The sequence below is a fragment of the Peromyscus eremicus genome, chromosome 18 (assembly GCF_949786415.1).
Source record: "Peromyscus eremicus chromosome 18, PerEre_H2_v1, whole genome shotgun sequence".
In the NCBI taxonomy this organism is placed as follows: Eukaryota; Metazoa; Chordata; class Mammalia; order Rodentia; family Cricetidae; genus Peromyscus; species Peromyscus eremicus.
This window is the reverse complement of record NC_081434.1, coordinates 11,197,798-11,223,134: the sequence shown is the minus strand read 5'-3', so window position 1 is coordinate 11,223,134 and position 25,337 is coordinate 11,197,798. Positions and strand designations below refer to the sequence as shown.

The 25,337-nt window shown below is 42.9% G+C and overlaps 1 protein-coding gene across 1 annotated transcript in view; it reads left to right on the top strand.

The window, feature by feature from the left end:
- The window catches only part of Mdm1 (Mdm1 nuclear protein), a 26,854-nt gene extending 2,547 nt beyond the window's left edge, over positions 1-24,307 (top strand). Inside the window, 15 exon segments of the mRNA XM_059245740.1 lie at positions 250-325; positions 327-534; positions 536-619; positions 1,670-1,804; positions 3,967-4,131; positions 5,266-5,360; positions 5,439-5,538; positions 10,860-10,889; positions 11,224-11,399; positions 12,660-12,959; positions 13,869-13,978; positions 14,066-14,175; positions 19,920-20,172; positions 21,991-22,050; positions 23,465-24,307. Coding sequence (XP_059101723.1) covers positions 250-325; positions 327-534; positions 536-619; positions 1,670-1,804; positions 3,967-4,131; positions 5,266-5,360; positions 5,439-5,538; positions 10,860-10,889; positions 11,224-11,399; positions 12,660-12,959; positions 13,869-13,978; positions 14,066-14,175; positions 19,920-20,172; positions 21,991-22,050; positions 23,465-23,577 — 2,015 coding nt within the window. The 3' untranslated portion in view covers positions 23,578-24,307.
- Positions 24,308-25,337: the final 1,030 nt, after the last annotated feature.

The following is a 25,337-nucleotide window of genomic DNA, read 5'->3' as shown; positions in this document are numbered from 1 at the left end:
CACACACCACAGGGCATGTGTAGAGGTCACAGAACAGCTTGTGGGAGTTGGTTCTCCTTTATACCGTGCCAGTCATGGGGATTGAATTCAGGTCATCAGGCTTGGTGGCAGGCGCCATCTTGCTCTCTCTCAACTGAATTTTAAGCTCCTGCTCTCTCCTCACAGGTTTTATTAATCACAGATTTTATTAAGAGCTCTTCCCGACTGTGAACTTTGGAAGTAGCTACTTTTATGTGCTATGTTTTGTAGGGATCACGAAAGAACCAAGTTTTATTTCAAAACGAAGGGTTCCCTACCATGACCCTCAGATTTCAAAATCCCTGAGTGAATGGAGCCATCACAGAGAAGGATATGGTTGTCCCATCAGAACCCCAGACCCTCCAGACACCAAAACCACAAGAGGCAGAGCCAGAAGAAGATGCTAACCAAGAAAGAGCTCTCTCCTTAGAGGCTTCCAGGGTTCCCAAGAGAACTCGATCTCATTCTGCAGACTCCAGAACTGAAGGGGCTTCAGATGCCGCGGGACAGCACCAGGGATGCAATAAGAAACCACGTACTGGATGATGAAGTGAAGTTGGAACCGTCCCCCCAACCTCTGGCGGAGAGTGTAGATCCCAGGGTAGAACATCCGTCATATTTCTTTAGAGAAGTGTGACAGCTTCTGTAGGTTTTGCATCATTTCATAGTACTGCATTGTGTATTTACATTTTTTTCTTGTCATTATTTCCTTGCCTCGTGTCTCTGGTCTAGATGCCAGCAGGCTGCTGAGAGTTACTAAGAATGGTTGTATTCTTCACTCTCTCTGTTTTGTGCTGGTTGTCTAAGTAACGCCTTCCCGGGATGAACAGTCCTTGCCTCTGGATTTTATTCTCCCGGGACTCGCGCCCGAGTCCTAAGGGCTGAGGTCAAGCTGAAGTAGAAGGGGAGAAGGCCCTTTTCCTGGCTGGGGTGCTCAGCTGACTTCTGCCTAGCCTCATTTCACTTTCTTACTGTGTACTGGGAGGCGACAAACAGAAGCTCAGTTGACGGGAGGGGAAGGAAGGAGCCTTCTGGCTGGCTCTCAAAGGCCTTGCAGTTCTGTCCTCTTATGTCACAGCTGGCCTGCAGCAGGGCCCGGCAGGCACACATAAGCAGAGGCAGCAGGGTGGCTGTGGGAATCTCACGGCCTCCTACATCTCATTCTTCAGGCTGTTGCTCTTTCCTTAGCTTTCTCCAGCCCTGACTGGAACCCTGGAGCCATTTAGGGGTGCTGGAGGAGGATCCGTGGCTTGTTGAGAGAGCCGGGGGATGTAGGGGGACCATGGAAGGTGATGCGTGAGCTTGGTGGTCCGAGGGAAGGGGTGCCCACAGAAGTGTGTGGGTAGGGCAAGGTGCTGTGATCTTTTTGATATTAGATTTAATTGTGAATGATTGGAAGGGAGGATCTGAGCAGTACTATTTTTTTTAGATGCATAATAGTTCCTTGACACTATTATTAAGAAAGGAATTTTAAATATTTTGACAGTTTAAAAGTGATTAGAAGTTAAAAGTTTACTATACTGTATGTATATAGTTTAGCAATACTGTACGATACAATGAAAACTTTAGGGGATAAATTTCATGTTACAATGCTTTATAGTTTGTGGAGCAAATTTTAATAGTTTTGGATGGGTTTTCTTCTCCCCAACAGTTGGATAGGCATCTCCGTAAGAAAGCTGGATTGTCCGTCGTTCCCTTGCACAATGCCTTGAGAAACTCTGAGTACCAAAGGCAGTTTGTCTGGAAGACCCGTAAAGAAACTGCGCCCGTCTTTGCAGCCAGTCAGGTAGTTTAACAACTGCGATACGTTTCTGAGCGTTCTAACCTGACTCAGTAACACAGACTTACGTGGAACTAAGAGCTGAGAGAAAGTAGGAACTGCCCGAGGCCTGGTTCTAGGTTCTGGAAGACAGAGGCGAGTTTTGCTGGACTTTGGCTCTCTCCCCCTTACGACTGATTTATATAATAATGTACCGTCCTGTCCTTACTAATGATCCCCATTGCCAGAGCCGCTAAGCAGGAGACAGGACAGTGAAAACATTGGGGGAGCGGCAAGTGTTCACGTGCCAAAAGATCTTTTTAGTTTACTTTTTAGACCATTCAATTGTTATATTCTAAACTGCTGTTTATTTGACTAATGTTTCGCATGATGTGTATTTTTTAAGAAAGATAACTGCTTTGAATATTTAATAAATGTAAAGTATGTTGAAAGTAGCACTCGATATAATTGTTGCCTTGAATCAGCTGAATGGTGACGGGGATTGAGTTTAGCTCTGTTTGTTCTCCTATTTAGATTAGATTAGATTTCATTACATTCTCGTGCAGTTTTAGCATTTTATTACCTTGCTAATAAACATTCTGTTAACTGCTGCTGTCCTCTGGAGACTTGTTAGTCTCTGAATTCTTACTTATGTTCTTAACTGCCAGGTCCATGTGTAACAGCTCCAGAAGTCCATGACAGCTTCAGTTTTGTTTCTGGTCGTGGTATTTTTCTTTGATAAGGCTGTGTGCTTTTACATGCCCTTGGTCCATTCTGCCCGTATTTCAGTGCTCAGTGTATACTCTGTTTCTAAAAACTGAGAGGATGATAGATAACAGCAGGATAATAACATCTGTGATCTTCCACGGTCATATGCACACCACTGATGATGTACTTCGTGGCAGCTTTGCTTAGTTGTTACATGTTTTAGGATCATATGAGGATCATATGAGGTATAACACAAAATGATGTGTTCTCTTTTTAGGACCTCATAAATAGGCACAGTATTTCGTCTGCTTACTTGCTTGCAAGTGTTCTTAGATATTAAGTGTCCCTAAAAATTACCTGTGACTTGAAAGTGATGATTCGTTCTCGTAGAGCATTTGAACTATAAGCTAGAGCTGATTCAAATCAAAGATTTCTCCACAAATTTTACATGCCAGTGAAAGCATTTTGCAGAAGTGTTTTTTTCATAGGATCAGAAGTACAACGTAAAATAAACCGCCAGCGGTGTCTTCATTAATGATTCCATTGCTTTCATTAGCGAGGCTTTCAAAGGGTTTCTTTGGGAAGCAAACGCTCTTTGTAAGTTCAAAGCGCCTTGGCTTTGAGGTCTGGAGGAGCTCACTGATAAGCTTCCAGCGCTCTCTAAAGGAGCCACCTGCTTTTAATCAGGTGCGTTTTCTTAATAAGGTTGTCATAGTAATTAATACCGAAAGGAGTTGGAATAGTCTGGGCTGGAAAGTCCGTGAGGTTGTATGGTGCTGAGGAGATGGGTTTGGATTGGGTCTGTGTGAAGATGTGCTGTTCAGTGGTACGAAGCAGCAGTGGTGTATGTCCTACCCTGCACCCTCCCAGAATTTCATTGTCATCCATGTGATACACCAGCACGTGGAAACCATATTGAATAGTATGGATGAAAGAAAACATTTAAGAGAGAGATATAGTAGTTCTTGGATGTTCTCTCTTGCCTTAGCGACAGTGTGCTAAACCTAAGCAAGCAACAGGCAAGAAAAAAAAAAATCCCGATTGAACAAATTAGGAACCATTTTAATGTTTTAGAAAAAGGGGAATTCTGACAGGAGAAACATAATTTGTAGAGCTGACAACAGTTACTTTAATAAAGCTAATGTCTGTTCATATTGTGAAAATATGTTTATTTCATTATCTCACTACAAACTGGTGGGAGGAAGTTGGAAGGGAAAATCAGACAAAGGAGTATGGTTTATTTTTCCTTAAGTAACATTTTGATCGTAATTTGACTATTTATTAAAAACATAGTTACAAGTATAGAAATTTGCCCTTTGGCTATGAAGGACACATGTGAAATGGAATTGCAGTCATACACAATTTTGCCTTTTTGTGCACTGTAATTCAACTTCTTAGGAGTTTCTAAGAGCAATTAGACACCTAAGTTCTGTGTCACTTAGAACCAACCAAAAACTGAACTTCTTTTTGTTTGTTTTCAGGTTTTCCGTAATAGAAGCCAAATTGTTCCACAATTCCAAGGCAATACAGTCATCCACGAGACTGAATACAAGCGGAACTTTAAGGGTTTGTCTCCAGCGAAGGAGCCAAAGCTAAGAGAGGGTTTGAAAGGAAACGGTGGTCTTGAGACGTTGTCTCCGGAGAAGGTATCTGCTAACTCCCAGCCTCTTAGCAAAGGCTTCCCACTCCTCCTGGCTTCTTTTGTTACCACCTGAGTTCTCTTTCTTTTGCCAGCGTTAACTCATTTGTTCATTAAAGGCCAGATGTTCGTTGAGTACTTATGAGGAGCCAGGTCCTGTGTAGGTATGAGAGCACAGGATGCAGATGCAGCAAAGCTCCGCAGCGCTTAGGCTGCTGGGAGAAAGGTACATAACTAACATTAATACAGCATGACATACTTAGCAGTGAGCAGGTAAGTCCTCCATGTTAGTGCCCAATGATTGGCCGTGTGGTGACGGGAGCTGCAGGGCAGCAGGAATGCTGGGAACGTGCATTTGAAAGTCGTAGCTGTTAAACAGAACACGCATTTATTTTAAGACCAACTTTTTATTATGCTAAGTTATAGCTAGTATAAATTCATATCATTTACTTCAGTGAATATGAACAGCTGGGTTTGTGTGTGAACTTACAGGTATTCTAAGTTATGACATCAGGATAAAATCATTGCAGATTATAGGAAAATGAAATATAAAATATTGTTTTTTGTCTCCTGTGGTAATGTTACCTGATACTTTGTGGTTTTTAAAACTAGAAAGTATATGACTAAAAGTAAAATTATATACCTGTGTATGTGCGTGTGGATGCAAATGCTCGCACACATGCACACACACGTGCATACATGTGTACTCAAGCAGGTGCATGCCCACACACATGCGTGTTCACTAAGCACACACATATACATTCTTATGACCTATGACATTCATAGGGGTGGAAAGTGTTATTCTGTAAAGCACTGTGGTAACTTAATTAGCAAAACTTTAATTACTGTAACACTTGAATGTAAAGTTAAGGACTAAGTAAAAATCTGTTCAGTATGTAGTAGCTTTGCTTGCTCAATATTTAGATGGCATTTGTTAATCTTTAAAAAACAAAAGAACAAAACCCTAGTCAGGGATCTCAATTTGTTGATTTTTTTCTTGTTTTCTTTAGTAGCTAAAAACATCTAAAAGCAAAACTGTAATAGGATCTCCAAGCCTGCCTTCATAACATCTGTGTTTTTATTCTATTGTATGACTCTCTAAGCATAAACACTTAAATTATTTCCATTTCAATATAACAAGGCAGACGAGCCTTTAGAATTAGAAGTAGAGATGGGATCAGAAGACTCAGATCAGCCTAAAAAGAAGCTTGCTCCGTGGAGACACCAAAGGCTTGGGTATGTATTCTATAAGGAGATGGTCATTTTTGGGTGGTCAACACGCTAAAGCACTTACTTCCATTCTGTCTCTCTTAGCAAGGTGAATTCTGAATATAGAGCAAAATTTCTGAGCCCAGCCCAGTATTTCTATAAAGCTGGAGCTTGGACCCGCGCGAAGGAGAACGTGCCAAGCCAGGTGAGCCTGTGATTTCACATTGTCTTCCATTGTAAAACTGTCTAGTTTTACAATGAGTTTCATTCACAATTTCAAGATGAACGATACAATAATAGCACTCCAGTTTCAACCGTCTTAAAATTGTAGGTAGTAATTGACAACGTACCAGTGTGTTCACTGTTTTTATACCAGTGGTTTTCTTAGAGATTGATATTTATTATTAAAGTCATTCTTTACCATCCAATAGCTGAGAGTTTTAATTAGTTCATTGCATTATGGATTTGTTTCTCATGACATTCAGACCTCCAGTCTTTAACTGAGGGTCACCGTCCAATCAATAATGTATAGATAGCAAGGCTGCTGACCGTTTGTACCATTGCAGTGTGTAGGAAAGGGTGGGTGTAGCCTGAGCTCATTCAGTTTCCAGTTCTACTCTCGGGGTGCCCTGACATAGGGGAGACACTGGGGATCTAGACAGGCTGGAAGAAGGGCCGTTATTTGCTAGTCCTGAGAAGTGGGGCTCCTAGGATAAATAGTGGAGCAGAAGGATTGTCATAGAATTGGTGTCTTCAGAGTGTATCCTGACAGTTTTCAACCTTTTCCATGTGCACAGGCTAAATTAAAACATTCCTTAGTTGGATTATATAATAATAGACATTATTTCCCATCCATCTTTCCAAAGAGGATTCATTGGATGGGGAATGAGTTTGTCTAGCTCAGTGCTTAGGACCATGGCTGGCAATTATGTGCCAGCCTCCGGGGTCGGGTGTTGGCCCCTTTGAGTTGCTGGTTCTTTGAGCTGGCCTCTCCCAGACAAATGGCTGCCACTCCTGCCTCAGCGTTCTGTTTCTGTAGGTTTCTGGATTTTTTTCCACTGCAGCTGCTCTTGGTACTGTCTCCCTGAGCCTTGTGCACGCTGCATGGGACAGAGGTAGAGTGCCAGCCCCCATTTCGTCTGGGCCGTTTGTCTGTTCACTCGGGTGAAATCAAATAGAAAAAAGTTGAGTGTCAGAAGCAGTAAAGGATGGAGGGAGGATGGGAACCCCCAAGCTCTTGGATGGCTTATCAGTATTCCAGGTCTTGACAGAGAGAGTATGTCCGGGGAAGTGGGCAGGGCAGAAGGAATCGGAGGGCTGGTGGACAGGGGTGAGGTCATGAGAAAGTCTTGTGTTAGATCCCAGGCTAGTGTGCGACTCCTTAGTAAGGTGAGTTGGTGTTTAGGCCTCAGCTCGAATGTTTAGTGTTTTCAGAGACTGGAGAGATGCTGAAGTCAGACGCCTTCCCTTACATTGCCCTAATGGAGGAGAATGTGTTTTCTCAGTTTTACCTAGTATGACATCTTGATGCTGTAATCTCTTGTTACTAGAAGTTATAGGTATATAAATTAAGGGTGAAGTTTGCCTTAACCTCTTTTATCAAAAAACTGAAACTTAAATTGGTGATAGAAAAGAATAACGATTCTCTAAGAAATCGGTGAGCAGTTTTTATTAACCAAGTTACAGACCTTTAATATGGTCCATATTTTGCTGAGATACTAGATTTTTTTTTTCTGGACAGTTATTTGTGGTATGTGACTGGTGGTAACAAAGTGTCTGAATGTCGAGTACTCTGTCACCCCCTCCCTCCGGCATTTTTTGGTGTGTGTGCTATGTGTGTGTGGGTGTATGCAGTGTGCGTACATGGCTGTGCACGTAGAGGCCAGAGGTTGGCGTCACTCACCACATTACTTTTTGAGACAGCATCTTCACTGAACTCAGCTCACTGATGGGCTAGACTGGCTGCCGTTGAGCTCCCAGAATCCTCCTCTATCCTCCAGTGTTGGAATTATACTGCCTAAGTGGGCAAGCGCTCTAACCACTGAGCCATAGCTCCAGCTCGCAATCCTTACATTAACTCACCTTTTGGGTTATAATCTTCTAGTTCAGATACAGTTGTCTTTTCCTTTTATATTTTTGGAATGCTGCACTTTTGGAATCCATTTTAATCAAAACTACTGGGCGTTCTATCCTAAGTCCCACGTACTTATTCATTGAGTGTCTGTGTAGTTGGTTTTGAATGTGGTTGTGTACTCCACATCTGTGCAATGTTATCATCGCACTGCTGCTTTATAACGCTCTTAAGAGAACACTCTGTGCCTTTAATAACTGAGTCTGTTTTAAGTTCATTTGTTTTTGCTTTTTGGAAAAGGGTCTGGTCTTGGGCTCACAGCAAACCTCCTGCCTCAGTCTCTCCCATGTAGATATTACAGACATGTCACGATGTCTGGCTGGCTATTGATGTGACTTTTAGGACATTTGGGACTTTGATTCTAGATAAAGATCCACATTGGAGAGATCCTGTGATTCAACAGATGCTGTAAGAACTATCTAAAAGATTACTCCTCATTTGGGGGGGCACGATTTTTGAGAAAAAAAATAAATCTTTCAGTTTTTCTGAATTTGATTTTTCTGCATGTAAATTTTAAACGATTTAGTTCAATTTGGGAAAAATAATTTTCTCAAAGTAAGATGTTGTGTGTGTCTGTTGTCTGTCTTTGTGTGTCTGTGTCTGTGTAGGCCAGAAGAGGGTGTTGTGTAACCTGGAGCTGGAGTTATAAGTGGTTGTAAGCCATTTGATGTGGGTTCTGGGAACTGAACTCTGGTACTATACAAGAGCAGCAAATGCTTTTAACCTCTGAGCCATCTCTGTACCTACTGCTTAACATATTTGTGTCCTGTCATTGGGTGCCATTACTATGTGGATTGTTTGGTTGGGAATAATTTATTCCCATCCTTTATAGTGGTCCTGGCCATTGGTCTTAGGGTTATTTCTGGAGTCCACACTCAAATTTCCCCTCTTGCCCATAGAACATCTTACTTTGAGAGATGTCGGCCTCTTCAGTTTCCATCTTAGTTTAGGATTATAGATATTTAAATGTAAAACTGAAATGTTAGCGCTGACATTATTAGGAAGGGTGGCTAATGAAGAATTTTGAAAGCCTTGGATTTGTCTATCATAAGTAGATAGAACTGAATGGTTATACTGAATTTCCAGAAAGTGTCTGCTCTCCATCCTTCTAAATAATTGGTATCAAAAGTGGATCACTGGATGAAGGGTGGTTGGTTCTTCATCCACGCTCTCATGTGTGAAGCATTTGGAGCCTCCATGTGAATAGGATGTAGTCTCCTTGACTGTTCCTTCCCATGGCTCCACATTCAAGACTGTGCTGATCAGATCCCCCTTAGAGCCCGTCCTTTGGTTTGTACCTCACTCATTTATTAGGATGCAGATTGTGATTAGGGTGATAATATAGATCCAGGCCTGCTTCCTTGGTCATTGTGAGCCCACTGAGTCTGAGAGTTCCTCGGCTCTGGTCACTCTTTACCTCTGCTGCTCAGTCCACACTCTGGACAGCACAGAATTCCTGTTTCAAAGCTGCACTGCCGCCCCCCCACCCCCCCAGGTTCCCAGGTTCATGGAGAGAGACTCTGAGGATACAGGAAGTGATCCTAAGGCTTGCAGCTCTTAGGAGGTGATGAAACATTTGATACATGGGCACTTACATGAGGCACCTCATAACCGGTTTCCTAGTCATTCGGAATATTTAAACCAGACGACTTCGTTCTGCTGTTGATGCAAAAACTGTTACTGCCCATTTCCCTGGAAGTCTGGGAGGTGATAGAACTGATCTATGCACATAGTTCATTTTTGGCAGTGAAGAAGAGTAGGATTTCAGATCTTCCCTTAGGATATTTTCAAGTTTGTCTGCATAAGAGCGGTCTGCTGGGTCTGTATGGTCTCCTAATGCTTTCATAGGTACTCACTTTGAGATGGGTCTTTCCCTACACATTCAATGCTCTCCGTCCCTTGTTTCCAACTGCCTTCTAAGGAGCCCTGGGTAGTTCCCCGATGGCTTTTGCGTCGCAGGTTTCATCGTTTATTTTCCTCTGTTGCCTTTAAGTGAGCAAGCAGTACTAGTGCACAGTACTCCAGTAAGTACGAGAGTCTTACCTTAATGGTAGAAAATGAACACACTTTCGGGCTGGAGAGATGGCTCGGCAGAGGAAGAGCTTGCTGCCAGCCCTGCCAGCCTGAGTTTGGAGAGCTGACTCCCTAGGGTCGGTTGTCCTCTGGCTGCGCGCGCGCGCACACCCCCCCCCCCCACGCACACAGGCACACACGCATGCACACACACAGACACAGACATGCACACACTCATATGCATGTGCACATAGACACAGACACAGACACGCGCGCGCACACACATACACGCACGCCTGCACAGACACACAAGTGTAACAGTACTGCTACTAAAGAATAAGGCAGTGATGATAATGCATAAACAGCTTTTTCCCCACGAAGATTAAAAAAATGGCACTATTAACAGTCCTACCCAAAATAAATCGTCAAGGGATAAAGGAGTTTACAAAAATATGGGAATTCTCTTTTTAAAATATGGAATTATCAGTGACAGTCAAAGTTGTTAAATATAATAAAGAAGATTTTTAAAGCTGAATTTTAACGATTTAGCCTTTTGCGTTGTGGTTTCTACACCGTACATTTGCATTTAGAGAAGCGAGCCAGCAGGTGGCGGTATGATGTGTAAAATGAAAGGGTTTCTGATGGGGAGTTGGGTCCTTTTCATAGGAAAGTACACTGTTTGCAGATTAGGGAATGCCAAGTGTTCTACAGTTCATCATAATGTTTAAAAACATCTTGTTGTTGAATATACAACCATTATTTGGTAGGGATTTCTATTCAATTGTATATTTAGTTAACACTTTTTTTTGAAGTTGAGATTTTGCTGATTCCAAGGGAACCTGAGGAATTTGGAGAGGGACTCTTACAACTTCAGTGTATCTTCTGTCATAGGAGCAGCTGGGTACAAAGCTGGGAGAGTAGGCCAGACTGGGAGTTACTGATGTAAGCATTCTTCCAGAGGCAGGGATCTAGGAATAGCAATCAATTATCTGTTACAACACCATCCCAGCCAGGGATGAGGAGCTAGGAATAGCAATCAATTACCTGTTACAACACCATCCCAGCCAGGGATGGGGAGCTAGGAATAGCAATCAATTACCTGTTACAACACCATCCCAGCCAGGGATGGGGAGCTAGGAATAGCAATCAATTACCTGTTACAACACCATCACAGCCAAGCAAGATGTGGCTGATCCTTGAGGCGGTATTAAGATGTCTTGGTTACTGAGTTGAGTGTTACTAAGAATACAAGAAATATTGATTGACAAGTTTATATATATTTAGAAGGAGGAATAATAAGGTACAACATCTCATTGATTCCCATTAATACTATTTTATGGCATTAACCTGTCATTAAGTGTGTCTCTGTATTCCTCCCCTAGGGTTCTCTAAATGCCATGTGGTATGCAGAGGTTGGTTGCTTTTGAGTTCTTAAACACTATAATAATGCTTAGAATACCTGTATAATTTCATTTGCAATAAAAAAGTATATGTCAATATTTTTCTTAGCTGCCACAAATGTCTCCTTGCCTGCTAGTCTGAAGTAAATTAACTGCATTGTGCTTTAGCCCAATTGTCTTAATTTCTGCTTAAATGCATAGTCTGATGAGTGTATGTGGCTCTTATTTTTGCCTTCCTTTCTCATTGGACTTTGGCTGTATTTGTGCATTGACTTTCATATGTCCTTGTTGATGTTTGTAAAAGAGCCTTGACAGTAACGGATGACATCTGTGCTCTTTGGTGTAGGTTAAGGAGCTGCGAGAAAAGGCTGAGTCTTACAGGAAGCGAGTTCAGGGAACACATTTTTCTCGGGACCATCTGAACCAGATTCTGTCCGATAGCAACTGCTGTTGGGATGTCTCCTCGACCACGAGCTCAGAAGGGACCATTAGTAGCAACATCCGAGCATTGGATCTTGCCGGGTGAGGCGCTCTTTGTGGATGGTGAGAAGTGTGTGTTGTAGCTTATGCTCATCATAGAATGACATAGGGAAAATGACCTGACTACCTACAATCTGCCTTGTACTCACATGGTTCTCTTCTTATTTAAAGCTTATTCTCTGTGACACATAACAGCTATATTACACTTGCTCTTTATGTTTCTGTGTGGATAATACATTGTTATGGAAGGCTAAATTTTGCAATATTTTTGTAACAACCACAGAACTAGAATGACTAAAGGTTAGATGTAAAAAGGACTTTAAGAAGTTGAAAGAGCAACCATGAAAACTCATGCGAGTATAAGCTAGTAGTATATACCCATTATTATTCACAAATACAAGCTAGTGGTACATATCCATTATCATCCACGAATACAAGCTAGTGGTATATATCCATTATCATCCACGAATACAAGCTAGTGGTATATATCCATTATCATCCACGAATACAAGCTATAGTGGTATATACCCATTATTATTCGCAAATACAAGCTAGTGGTACATATCCATTATCATCCATGAGTATAAGCTAGTGGTAAATATCCATTATCATTCATGAATACATTTTTGTGGCTAATATGGAACATGGTCTCTAGTTGTAGAGAATTCTCTGCTGTTTTGAACTTTAAAGTGAACACAATTCAACTACTTGTAAGAGAAATTACACGTTGATTTGTAGCAAATAAAATAATTTTAAGTTAGAGCATACTAATGTGGTCACATATACCAAATTCATCTATAAATTCTATAGATGACCCTGCTTTAGAAGTTCAGAAAATACTGTCTTTAATAATATTTTGGAAAGATGAATAATCTGAAATCTAAAAATTTGAATCTGCATACTTGTTCAGATGTATCCTTGAGTGTGTGCATGGATATGACTTTAGTTACAACCGATTAGCTGAGTTGGGGTATTAAGTCTTTTTCGTTTTGAGGGTAAATAATGGCTTTTGCCACCAGAAGTACAAGCATATATGTGTGAAAGGAGGTAAATATATTACTTTTTGGAATACGTTAGTGGAGACTCAGACGTAACTTTCACTTACTGTAGTCTACAATAACTTTAATACCTAGACAAGGCCATCAGTGTGGAAAACGAGAGGAGCGTGATGAACTCACTGAGCCAGTATAAACTAAAACACTCGAACGCAGACTTACAATAAAACTTTCTTTGTTATTCAGTGATCAGGGATGTGTTTCATTCTTTCATGTTGCATTTGTTTGTTTGTTTTCTGTTATGCAGTGATCCTGCAGGCCACAAGACTCCCCAGAAACATCCTCCTCCCAAGCTAGAGGCAAAGAAAGCTGCCCTGGAGGAGCAGCCCCCGAAAAATTCCACCGAGAAGCTGGCCCTGCCGGAGGCGGCCACCATGCCTGTCAGGAGGAAGCTGGCCTGGGATGCGGAGAGCACCAGTGAGGACCCACAGGAGCAGCCCACAGGAGACGGGGAGGAGGAAAGCGGGAAAGACAAGCCGATCTCTGTGGGAGAGCTGGAGAAACCGGACACACAGGACAAGTCCAAGGCAGACAGAGTGAAAGAAGGGTGAGGGTCACTCTTCTCGGCGTCTAGAACATTCTAGTCCGTGACTAATATGCATTGGCTTCCTCACCAGGTCTAGGGGTTTTCACCTGCAGCTTTATGACTGATAAAGAACAGGTTTGCTTTAACACGGTGAAGTAGGCACAGTTACGTGGCGTGTGCTTTAAGTCGAGTCACCACCGATGCTGATGGGGCACTGAAATACTGTGCTCCTGGAGGGGGACATAGATTGTTCTCATTTACATCCTGGTGGCGAGGACTTCCAGGGTCGTTATGTGCCTGGAAGAATGACTCCACGGAGCAAACCAGTATTCATTATTATCCTAGCACCAGTCTGTCCAGAAGTCAAGGCTACTGTGTTGTAGGACTTAGAGTAGCTTCTGAAAATAGCTGATAACTGGTTGTGTGTGTAGACAGCTTTGGGCGGCTCATCGCTGCTGCTGCTGGTACATCTTGGCTGTAGTTAACCCTTTATTCATTCATGGGTGTCGTAGCTAATGTGGAACTGAATGTAGCTAATGTGCCGACTGAACGGAAGTCTTCTTAGCTGTGGATTGCTGGTTTATAGCGATCTTCCCTCCTTTCTAGTACGCAGTTCCTCTTAACTACATATGGACTAAGAACTTTAAAAAGGATTTTTTTTTTTAAAGCAGGGATTTCCCTGAATACTCGAGGCTGGTTTAGAACTCATGACTCTCCCGTGCACTCCTCCTATGCCCTAAACACTGGGATCATAGGCAGGTGTCACCACAGGCTCCCTGCATAGGAACCTTATTTTTTTTTTCCCCAGAAACACACAAGACTTCTCTTGGACAGTTTATGCTTTATTATTGTGCTACATAATTGTGATGTCATAGTTTGACCACATTTTTCTGGACGAGAGGCTTCCTGAGAGACTGTTTGATTTTTTAGGTCGGAGCCGTCTTCTGTTTCCTCAGGAAATGGGGGAAGGCTTCCTACCCCGAAGCTGAGACAACTCGGCATCCAGCGGACTCACCATGATCTCACCACCCCCGCTGTGGGTAAGAGTCAGATCCTGCAGTCCACAGTCTGCCTGTGTAGAATGTGGCTTGGTGTGATTGACACGTAGTTTCTGTGGGATTTTCCAGGTGGGGCGGTCTTAGTGTCGCCATCCAAAGCGAAGCCTTCAGCCCCAGAGCAGAGGAAGAGAGCGTCCTCCCAGGATGGCTTAGACTCTCTGAAGAAAGACCTTACTAAGGTAGACATTTGTGTTTCAGGGGAAAACCTCTCTTGTTGGGTTCGCAGTCTCATGTAGTAAATGGCATGCAGGCTTGAGACTTCAGAAAGTCCTGCCCACTGTATATAGAAATATTTCTAGTAACGTTTAGTAACACCAGGCAAAGGCACTGGGATTTACTGACTTACTTATTTGGTTGTGAGGTTGTATTGCTGCTGATATGCTTCCACGTATTCTTAGTAATGACTCATCGGGAAGGAAAGAAGAAACACACAGTCTGTTGTCTGCTAGCTGTGTTCCAACCATGTTTCAGGCACTGTTTAGAACTGGAGATAAACACTAGACAGAAGTCCCGGGACTCACTGGGCTTACCGTCCAGTGGAGGGCGGGGCCGAAGTCATGATAGCGAAGGTAAAACACAGGTAGGTGTCAGTGCTCTGGGAAAACTAAGGTAGGGGGATGAGTAGGAAGTGGTCCAGGAGGTCCTTCACTGGCAAGGTGGTGTGGAAGCAAAGTCTGAAGAAGGTGGAGAACTGGTCTGGCCTATCTGAGAAGATGTCAAAGAGAAGAGAAGTGAAGAGTCTCTGAGGCGAGAGGCCATCGAATTCATTAAGTACCAGTCCTGTGCTCTTGTGACTGGAACAGAGAATAGCCTGGGGGATGGGTTTTGAGACAGAATGCTGTGCCAAGTTGTGTAGGGCTTTGTGGGTCATAGAAAAGGCACACACGTTGTTTTCAGTGAGCTATGAGGTAGGAAGTGTTGGAAGGACAGAGGAGTGACACCATCCAACATGGACTGTCCCAGAGTCACTCTCGCCATGGCATTGAGAATGGACACTGGGGACTGGACACGTGTGTGAAAGCAGTCAGTCACTAGGTCCAGGAAGACATCCTGGTGACTTGGATTGTGGTGGGAGGGGGTAAGGCCATCTGATGAAGTCCAGTTCTGCATGTTCACTGAAGATGTGTGTGCAAGAGTTGCTGCAAGTTGAGATACGGTGTGGGAGGAAGAGAAGAATCAAGGATGACTGAGAAATTTTTGGCCTGGGCAAGAGGAATGGAGTTGCTTTTTAACTGAGATAGGAAAGATGGATAGGAAAAGATTTGTCAGAAGATAGCAAGAGTTCTCTTAGATTTGAGAAGCTTGTGAACTGTATGAGTGGACATGCGGATGGGAGCTGCCAATGCATTTGAAAAGCTGGACTGAGGAGAGATACTGGATATTCTGTGTAATATATATATGTATGTATCAATGTAGCTCGGAGGTGGAGTATTTGTCTAGCATGCATGAGATCCTGGTTCAATCCCCAGTACTGCTAATGAATGAATGAATGAATGTTTATTCTGGCCTGGAGAGATGGCTCAGTGACCAAGCATGTTTGATGCATTTCCAGAGGACGTAAATTTGGTTCCTAGCACCCACATCAAGTGGCTAATAACAGCATGTATGTCTGTACACTACACACATGCCTAGTACCCCTAGAGTCCGAAAGAAGGCATTAGGTCTCCCCGTTACTGGAGTTACAGATGGCTGTGCACTTCCCTGTGGGTGCCGGGAATAGATCCAGGGTCCTCTGGAAGAGCAGCTGAGCCATCTCTCCAGCCCCTGTTTCTTTAGCACACACTGACAGTCCTGCCTCAGCCTCCTGAGTGAGTTGTGGGGATTATAGGTGTGCATCACACTTGCCTCAGATCTTACAGATGATATGAAGAACCCAGTGTGCACCAGTCTGGTTTATGTTGTAGATGTATCTTACCCATCTGTGAACGTGCTGGATGCTGTGGCCCCGACAGTAGATCTGGTAGAAGCTACAGCCTTGGGAGGAACACATGTTAATCAGCCAGACAAAGTAAAACACAAAATTGAGAACTAATGAGGTTTCAAAGGTGAAATATTCAGTGCTTTTTCTGTGAGGAATTAACCTAGGTGTGACAGTTGAGTGCGTCTTGAGGCTGGGGATATAGCCCAGTGGTCGGGCTCTTGCTTAGCAGAGGAAACTTCTTTTTTTTTTTTTTTTTAAGATTTATTTATTTATTATGTATACAGTGTTCTGTCTGCATGTGTCCCTGCAGGCCAGAAGAGGGCACCAGATCTCGTTACAGATGGCTGTGAGCCACCATGTGGTTGCTGGGAATTGAACTCAGGACCTCTGAAAGAGCAGTCAGTGCTCTTAACCGCTGAGCCATCTCTCCAGCCCAAGGAGACTTCTTTGAAGTCAAGGATGTTCTTAGAAGTCTTAATTCACCTGCGATGAAAGGCATCAGATGCTCTAACCTGGTTAAAAGGATGGAAGAGAGGAACATGGCTCACGGCTTGTACAAAATTTCCAGGCAGAAAAGAACAACTTTCTGTTCTGCTTGGGAACGCCCCGCCAGGTTCTCTGCCAGAGCACCTCCCTCCTTAGTCAGGTCTCAGCTGAAGTGTTAGCCACTCCACGCACCCATCCACATGGCCCAAACACAAAGCCTCGCCCATCCCTTGGAGTCACCTGAAGTTTAATTCACAGCCCTTCCTTCTTCCTACTGGCACAGGGCATGGCAAGGATCACGGTGTAGCACCAGGCTAGCAAAGCTAGTAACTGAGACTTTCCCGTTATCTCAGAAGCGTGGGGACCCACTGAACTATTTAGTAGGTACTCTGCCACTGAGGGGCATACTTTGACTTAAGTAGTTTCAGTGTGATTTCTGTGTCTATAGTGAAGGAAGAACAGACTGAAAGGGACAGCGTTCCCGTCCAGAAAGGGGACATTGGCACCATGGACCAATGGGGAGCACAGGTAGAAGTGGCCGACACCAGATGACTGTGTAAGGGAAGTGTGTCCTCCCCTGGTGCTGGGTCGGATAATGGGGGGAAGGGGATCATGAGTGGCTGTGGTTTTCTGTCTTTCCAGCAGGATTGAGGGTATGTATTGAGTAAGAACTCATAGGCTTATTTTGGAGAGGAACATGAGGATTTTTATTTTCATCTACTTTCTCATATTTAATGTGGCTCCTGCTGTGTGCCAGGTGCTGTCCTGACATCTGGGGACACAACTTCCTGACTTTGTGGAACTTTCCTTTTAACCGGGAGAAATAGACAAAGGATTCTTTTTAAAAAGTAATTTCAGGTAGGAAGAAGGAAGGGCTGTGAATTAAACTTCAGGTGACTCCGAGGGATGGGTGAGGCTTTGTGTTTGGGCCATGTGGACGGGTGCATGGAGTGGCTAACACTTCAGCTGAGGCCTGACTAAGGAGGGAGGTGCTCTGGCAGAGAACCTGGCGGGGCGTTTCCCAAGCAGAACAGAAAGTGCCACATTGTTCTCTTCCGGGGCTGAGCTGTTCATTTTATTTTGTTTTTATTCACAGTATTAATTATATATATATATATAATAACGTGTTCTATTATGATATTTTCACACACATGCCGTGCGTTTTTATCATGTTTGCTCCTCATTACCTTCTCTTTTTCTTTCCTTTCTTTCCTTCTTTTTTTTTTTGTTTTTTTTGAGACAGCGTTTCTCAGTGTAGTTTTGGTGCCTGTCCTGGATCTCATTCTGTAGACCAGGCTGGCCTCGAACTCACAGAGATCCACCTGCCTCTGCCTCCCAAGTGCTGGGATTAAAGGCGTGCGCCACCACCGCCTGGCCTCATTACCTTCTCTTGTTCATCTCACCACCCATTCCCATAATCCCCTTCCTCCCATCTAGTCCTTCTAGTCTCTCCTTCCCTCTTCCCCTCCTCTCTTACTCCCACCCATTTTTTGTTTTTGCTTTTGGTGTGACCCCCCACTGTGGTAGGGTTTTTTTTTTTTTAAACAGAATCCCAAGTGAGTAGTTATTAACAAGGAGCATGGGCTGCCCACCAGTAGTCACACTGCTGAAGAAAAATGTCTCTCCCTTCCCAGAGACCATAGCTGCCTAATCATACTCAAGAAGGGGGGGACCCCTACCCCCACAGAAACCATCATGGACCTGTAAGTCCCCAAGGAAGAGTGTCGAGTTTTAGAGAGAGAGAGGAAGTGTGAGGTGGATCTAGAGGGAAGACAGGGTAGGAAATGAGGTTGGAAAGGTGGGGACGGGGAGGGGCTTGGACGTTTGTCCTGCAGGCATTGGGGAGCCTTTGGAGATAAGAAATGGAGAGCAAGTAGGGTTTGACTCGGGGTCCACCACGTCACTGCTGTGGGGAACTGTTATCCGCAAGGACAGTGGGGACGGTGAGCCAGAAAAGAGGCCTGAGGCTCAAAACCACATCAGTCCGCTTCCTTAAGCCCGGGGATCCGTTCAATTAAAATAGTGTGTAGGTTTCATTCAGCTCTTTTTAGCAGCAGCAAAACCAAGATGAGCAGAGCCGCCGGGCTGCACAGGAAGAAAAGACTGTCCCTTTAGTGTCACTTGTCATTTTCTAAGTGAACAGGAGACAGGGGAGGCGAATGGGAGATTTATCTTCTTTTACTGGAGTTGAAGTTCTCGAAAATGATACCCCAGGTTGGAAATGTGTAAATGTCACATCCATGGGCTCAGATGAGGGGATGTGAGGGGAGTTCAAGGGATGACTGAGACTGTTGTGCCTGTGTTTGCAATCTGTGGAACTCTTAGGATTAAGCTGCACTGTCACTGGAAATCTGAAAATACTGACGAATAAGCAAAGGATTGCTTTCATGCCCATTCTCTCTGGTGATGGTCAGTGTTAAGTCTGGAGGTGTTTAGTTATAGTGTATAAATAATTGGTATCCTACAGGCATGGTTTCAGAATCTATTTTTTTATATGCTAGTTTTGTTTCAGATTGTATACATCATTTTCTGATTAATGTATTTTCTTACTTAGCTCTACTGCGAATATATTTTTGTATTAAGCATCATTTATTTTAATGGCAACATGGATGCTATTTGTAATTAAAAAATTTTAAACCAGATGCTAATGTTCAAATAGAATTTTCAGGTTTGTAGCATTTTATTTTTTATTTACAAAGTAATATAAAAAGCCGGGCGGTGGTGGCACACGCCTTTAATCTCAGCACTCGGGAGGCAGAGGCAGGCGGATCTCTGTGAGTTCGAGGCCAGCCTGGGCTACCAAGTGAGTTCCAGGAAACGCACAAAGCTACACAGAGAAACCCTGTCTCGAAAAACCAAAAAAAAAAAAAAAAAAAAAAAAAAAAGTAATATAAAGAAATCCATCTGTCAACTACATTTTGGTTTATATCACTGTTAACCTCTCATGTCACTATTTCTCAAGTATTAATACAGCATTAAAACAGACACCGTTGTAGAGCTCTTGCTGGGCTCTCACAGAGTGAGCTCCAGGAAATCTGTAGAAGGGTCCCGTGTTTCTACATCCAGGTCACCTCTGTAATATTATATTCAATTTAATTAATTTTCACAATTTGGTAAGTGAACAGTTAGTACTTCACTGCTTTTATTTTGTGATTAAAAAATTCTAGCGAGGTAGAACGTTCGCTATACTTACATCTATCTGAATTATTGACATATGCCTTTTTCTGCTTCGTAATGAAACTTACCTCTTCCTGGTACGAAGGAGACGCTTCCGTAGCTTGATAGCAATTCATTGAGGATCCTGTCTTCCCACGTTTGTCTTTTCAATGCATTTTTAACGTACATTTTGTTGTCCTGTTAGCAGATGTTTCTCACGTTGGTTGGTCGCGCACACAGCCTTCTCTCCGTGGACACACCGCCACTTCCCCCATGTCTTCTGTGACTTGTGACTCGTTGGCATTTGAATGTTGGTTCCCACGTGTGTGCGTCTTTTCTTTTCCCTTTTCTGTCATCTAGAAAGGAACCCACCGCACGATGTCTCTCCTGACCTCTCCTGCTGCTGGCATCAAAACGGTTGATCCCCTACCTTTGCGGGAAGATTGTGAAGTCAGTGTTCCCAGACTGGCTGAGGCTGCTCTTCCAGGTTCAAAAGTTCCAGAACACCAGGCACACACCCCTGGACAGCCTTCTACTTCGTGTGTCCTGCCTTACTGGCATCCTTCCAGCAAGATCCAAGGCTGTCTGCGAGACCCTGAATTTCAGCACAATGGTGAGTATTTTTGTTTTAATTTCTTGTCTTTTTAAAGCAAAAGTGTTATACTGACAGATAGGTACAATAAAAAGTGCCACATGCTGACAAAATGCCATTGTTTAGGTATTTTTCCTTTCTTCTTCTTTTAATAATTTATGCTGGCTCCCCTTCTCCCTCCATCTCTTCCTCAGGCCCTCCCTCCTTCCCTCTTTCCCCTCCTTTCTCCTTCCTTATTTTTTAATTGTTCTCACGGGGTGGCCCAGGGTCTCACGGGCTAGCCCAGGCTAATGGATTTCTGTGAATGGGCAGATCTCTTTGTGGATACTGGATTTTGCTGCTGTACCCAACTTCACATTTTATAAAGGGAAAGGTGTCTCTCATGTTCTTACCAAGGCACGTAGAGAGACCACCTAGCTGCCGGTAGCTCCTCCTCTTCAGGCAGGACAGCAGAAACTGTCTCTAGACATTGTCTGGTGGTGCTCGGATGTGGAGTTCCAGATCTGGTTTTCCTTGGGTTTTGGTAGACATTACCCTCTGTTTGCATCCTTCCTCCATCACGGTTGGGAATTCCCAGCAGTTTTCACTCCGGAGCTTGTGTGTGTGGTGTTTTCTTTCTGGTGGCTTTGGGATTGTCTGTTCATGCCCAATGCTACCGATACTTTACAACGATGCATCTTGAAGTGAGTGGCTCCCCATTCATTTCCCTGGTACCATGTCGACCTTTCTGAAATAGCAATTTCTTCCTGTCCTCTGCTGCCTTGCTGCTCCTGTTCGGTAGCTGTAGGGCGCATGGCCACAGTAGAGCTGATGAACCGTCAGAGACAAATCTCTAGTCCACTCCTGGGAGATGCAGTAATTCAGCTGTGTAAGTGTAAAGAGTTTGTGACCTAGCTGTTGCATAAAACGGTCTCCAGAGTCCTCTGCTTCGTCCCAACCCCCATGTCACCTGGGGACAGACAGACAAGCGGACAGATACCTGGTGACTCACTGCCTCTTAGCTTCTCTGCTCTGCCCACTTGAGACTTCTGCTCTCGTGGTGAATCACATACTTAGCTCCTCCGATTCTTCCCATTCTCCTAACTTGGTTGCTGTTTCCTTATCTTTTCGTTTTATTTTTTCTCTGGCTTCTGCTCTCTCTAAATGTGTACATTGAGTTTGCCATCTCTCTGTGGAAGCCCACTATGTTTCTGTGAAGTTATGTCAATATTGTCATTGGGAAGAATTGTAGGAGCTTATTCGTAGTTTATGTACTTGCCAACCACATTAAAATTACCCAGTGGCCCTTTGATGTAGTAGTTTCTATCAATATACACAATTAATTGACAAGTATGGCTCTAGAACAGTGGTTCTCAATCTGTGGGTCACGACCCCCTTAGAGTCAAATGACGTTTTCACAGGGGTCGCATATCAGCTACCCTGCATATTAGATATTTACATTACAATTCATAACAGCAAAATTGTAGTTATGAGGTAGGAATGAAATGGTCTTATGGTTTGGGGTCAACACTGTATGAGGAACTGTATTAAAGGGCCGCAGCATTAAGAAGGTTGAGAACCACTGTTGCAGCAGGTGGAAAGTGCATGAAAGAGGGGCTGGCATCCAGTGAGGTCTCCTTGATACATCATCTCCTGGCAGAAAGGCGAGAGAAGGAAGGGCAGACTCTCCCTGATACTGCCTTAGGTCACACCTTCTAAAGGGCTTGCTGCCTAGAGCTATCTCAACAACAATTCAGTTTCAGCATGAATTTTGGAGGGGACAAATGTTCAAACAGTTCCATTAATATATGATGTCTGGGAGCTAAAGGATAATGTCTTCTGCCTTTTTTTTTCTTTAAGTGGGAAAACCAAGGATGAGCAATTTGCAGTTACCTCCACGTGAAGCCTTTAACGATGAAGGTATTTTAGTAGTTACTTAAGATCAACATCAGCTCTTTTGTAAGGTGGTTTGTAGTATGGTGATCTTACATTTGACTAGCACTTCAAAGACCTCGGAGTTCTTCTGTAGATATTTTTACATTAGGTCTTTGAGACCTTATGCTAGGGATGAAATTGTTCCCGTCTTACACAGGAGTCACAGGGACTGTGTGCTGAGGAGTATTTCCCCAGCAAACATGTTCCTCACCTCAGCAGGGGCCATGGCTCTGTCTGCATCCATCTTTCTGTCTCAGAAACTTGACCTGATATTAATCCATATTTTCTCAAATGCCTACGTATTCTTATCACTTTTCATTTCTATAAATGTGTGTAATTAATGAAAACGGACCCCTTCTCCTCCTGTATAGTCTTCATCCTGTTAAATTTTTTGATTTTAATAAAAGCAGGAGGAATTTTGAAAACTTGAGGTGAACATTCAAAATGACCGTTGTCCCATCCTGAGAGGCATGTCTGTAACCTGTAAAGTGCCAATAAGTTTCTGAATGTATTAACTTTGAGTTGGGAAATAAATTTGAACTTAATGCTCTTTACATTGGAAGAACTCTTTTAGTAAGTTTGCAGCTCTTTATTCAGTGAATGCAAGTTGTGTTTTAAACACATGGCTACCTTGAATCTAGTTTTGCCTTTTGTCTTGTTGATAGCAGTGTTTGTTAACATGTGATTGATTTGCTCAATCAGAATGTGGGATTTCAGTACCTAGAAAGAGCAGCTTATTTATTGCCAAACAATTTTTTTTAACATTTAGTGAGACTTTGAAAAAGTGATATAATACCATGTTAAAATGTAGCATTTTAAAAAGACTTATTTGTATTATTCTTGATAATGTGTGTGAGCATGTGCACATGTATAGCGGTACCCTTGAGGCCAGAGGCATGGCAATCCCCTGGAGTTAGAGCTGCAGGTGGTTGTGAGCCGCCTGATGTGGGTGCTAGGAATTGAACTCAGGTCCTCTGGAAGAGCAGTATGTGCTCTTAGCTTCTGAGCTGGCTCCCCAGCCCCGCATTTTATTTTCTTAGTTGAAAACGTTTTTGCTCCAAATAGTTGTTCTTTTGAAACTAGGATAAGACATCTCAAGATAAGTTGTTTCCCGATAATACTAAAATTATAAGCTATGCTTAATTACTGACCTTGTGGGATTTCAACGATGTAAAAAGGGTTCTGGTCACACTGGCATGTTTGACCTCTGATAAACTTAGAAAACTGCCATGAGCTATGATGAGTTAAACTCTCCATTTACCAGGTTTCTTGTTTCCTGATAGATCCAGCATTGCTATCAATAGGATGGTTTTGATTTTCCGTTCCTAGTACATTAAGCATACTATTGTTCTGTGGAGATTTCCACCGGGAATGTAATCCTGGGATTCTCTCGTTACAGATGCAGACAGACTGTCTGAGATCTCTGCCCGCTCTGCGGCTTCCAGTCTCCGGGCTTTTCAGACTCTAGCGCGAGCTCAGAAAAGAAAGGAGAATTTCTGGGGCAAAACATAAACCCTCTCCTCTTATCTAGAGAAACACTGGCATCCTCTTTCCTTATTGCTTACCGTGTTACGATTTTCGGAGTTTTGATTTCCTCTTGACACTTTCAACTTAAACTATTTGATTTTTCAGTAGCTCATCTTACCCAGAAAATTTCAATGCAAGTGTATCTAAATTTAACTCTTTGAGAATCCCTTGTTACTTATCTGACTATGAAGACATAGATTATGTAGTTCTTCACACATTCTGTCTTTTGTATCAGGTGTCGGGGGTGGCTGGTAGAAGTGTGAATGTCATCTGTCCAGAGGATATGCTAAAGGGATAACATGATGTCAAAATTAAGATCTCCCAAATTATATTCCCTCCCAGATTGTTCTAGGCATTTCAATAGCCGTAGAGATCGTCAAAGGAATCTGCCATTCCTTGACTTTTGCTTCAGTGTTTTTATTAGCACCTCCTGTACACAGTTGCAGTGTTGAGAGAATTGTACCTTGAAAATCCAGCTGTATATATTTTTCTTATTTATGTAACAAAATTTGCTTGAGAGAATATGTATATTTTTGATCTTTTTATGTATTCTATTTGTACAATAACTGGCATACATTTGAATAATGTCTAGATTTTAAGAAATTATTTGTGTAATGGAGAATTAAAACTTTGTAGACATTTGAAAATGAAAATTAAGTGTGCTTGGCTCCTCCAAAGGGTTATCATGTGGAATAAATGCCTTCTTGAAACAGTCTCCTGGAATTGGTTAATCAAAAATTATACTACGTGTGCAGCTGTCAAATTCGGTGAAACTGAGTCTACAGTATTTTTTTTTAATACAAATGCAGGGTTTTAAAAGCAGATTCATTAAAAATTTCACAGCAACTTTGTGAGTCTGGTTTTCTCTTCTAGGACATATTTAACAGTTGTTTACAAATCAAGATAACTTTATGTTTCTAATAAGAATGGGTTTTATAAACATGTTATACAAATCTCTGTAATAACACAAACTACTTGTTACGGTTTGGGTTTTTTTGTTTTCTTCCTTTGTTTTATCGAGAGGATCTCTCTAGTTTCCAAGGCTGGCCTCAAACCTATGATCCTCCTATATAAGCTTCCTGAGTGCTGAGGTTACAGGCATGTGCCATCTTGCAGTGACATCCTCCGAATGTCATGTGTTGGAAGTTTGGAGCCCATTTGATGGCACTGTTAGGAGATGATGGAGACTCTAGCATGTGGGGCCTAGTTAGAGGAATTAGCTCACTGGGAGTGTGCTTTTGAAGGGTATATTTTGTCTCCAGGAGTCAACCTTTGCCAACCTATGCAGGTCTGTCTGGGAGACCTGGGATTTCTTAAAGAATGAGACTGACTACGGTCTCCCGCTGCAGACAATTTCAGTTTCGGTGCACCTGTATACATGAATGTAACAGAGAAAGCAATGATCCAAGGAGGATCATGTTTGAGTTCAGAAAAACATGTAAATAAATACCAGTCAGCACATACTAAATATTAACGGAGCAGCCCTTTCCAGGAGCAGAGCAACTTAAACACAATTGCCTGGCACATCCTATAGGTCATCTCTGGGAAAGTGTGAGAGCAAGGCAGAAGCCAGATCCAGATCCAGGGCACACTGAGGACAGCACTCAGCGTATTCCTGTACCAGACCGGGTTCTATAGCCATGTTCCGACATCCAACAAGAATAGACACGTCTTATGAATTGAATGCAAATGTTTAACACAGGAGGCACGGAATCACATCCAAGAACAAACCTGGGGACAAAATG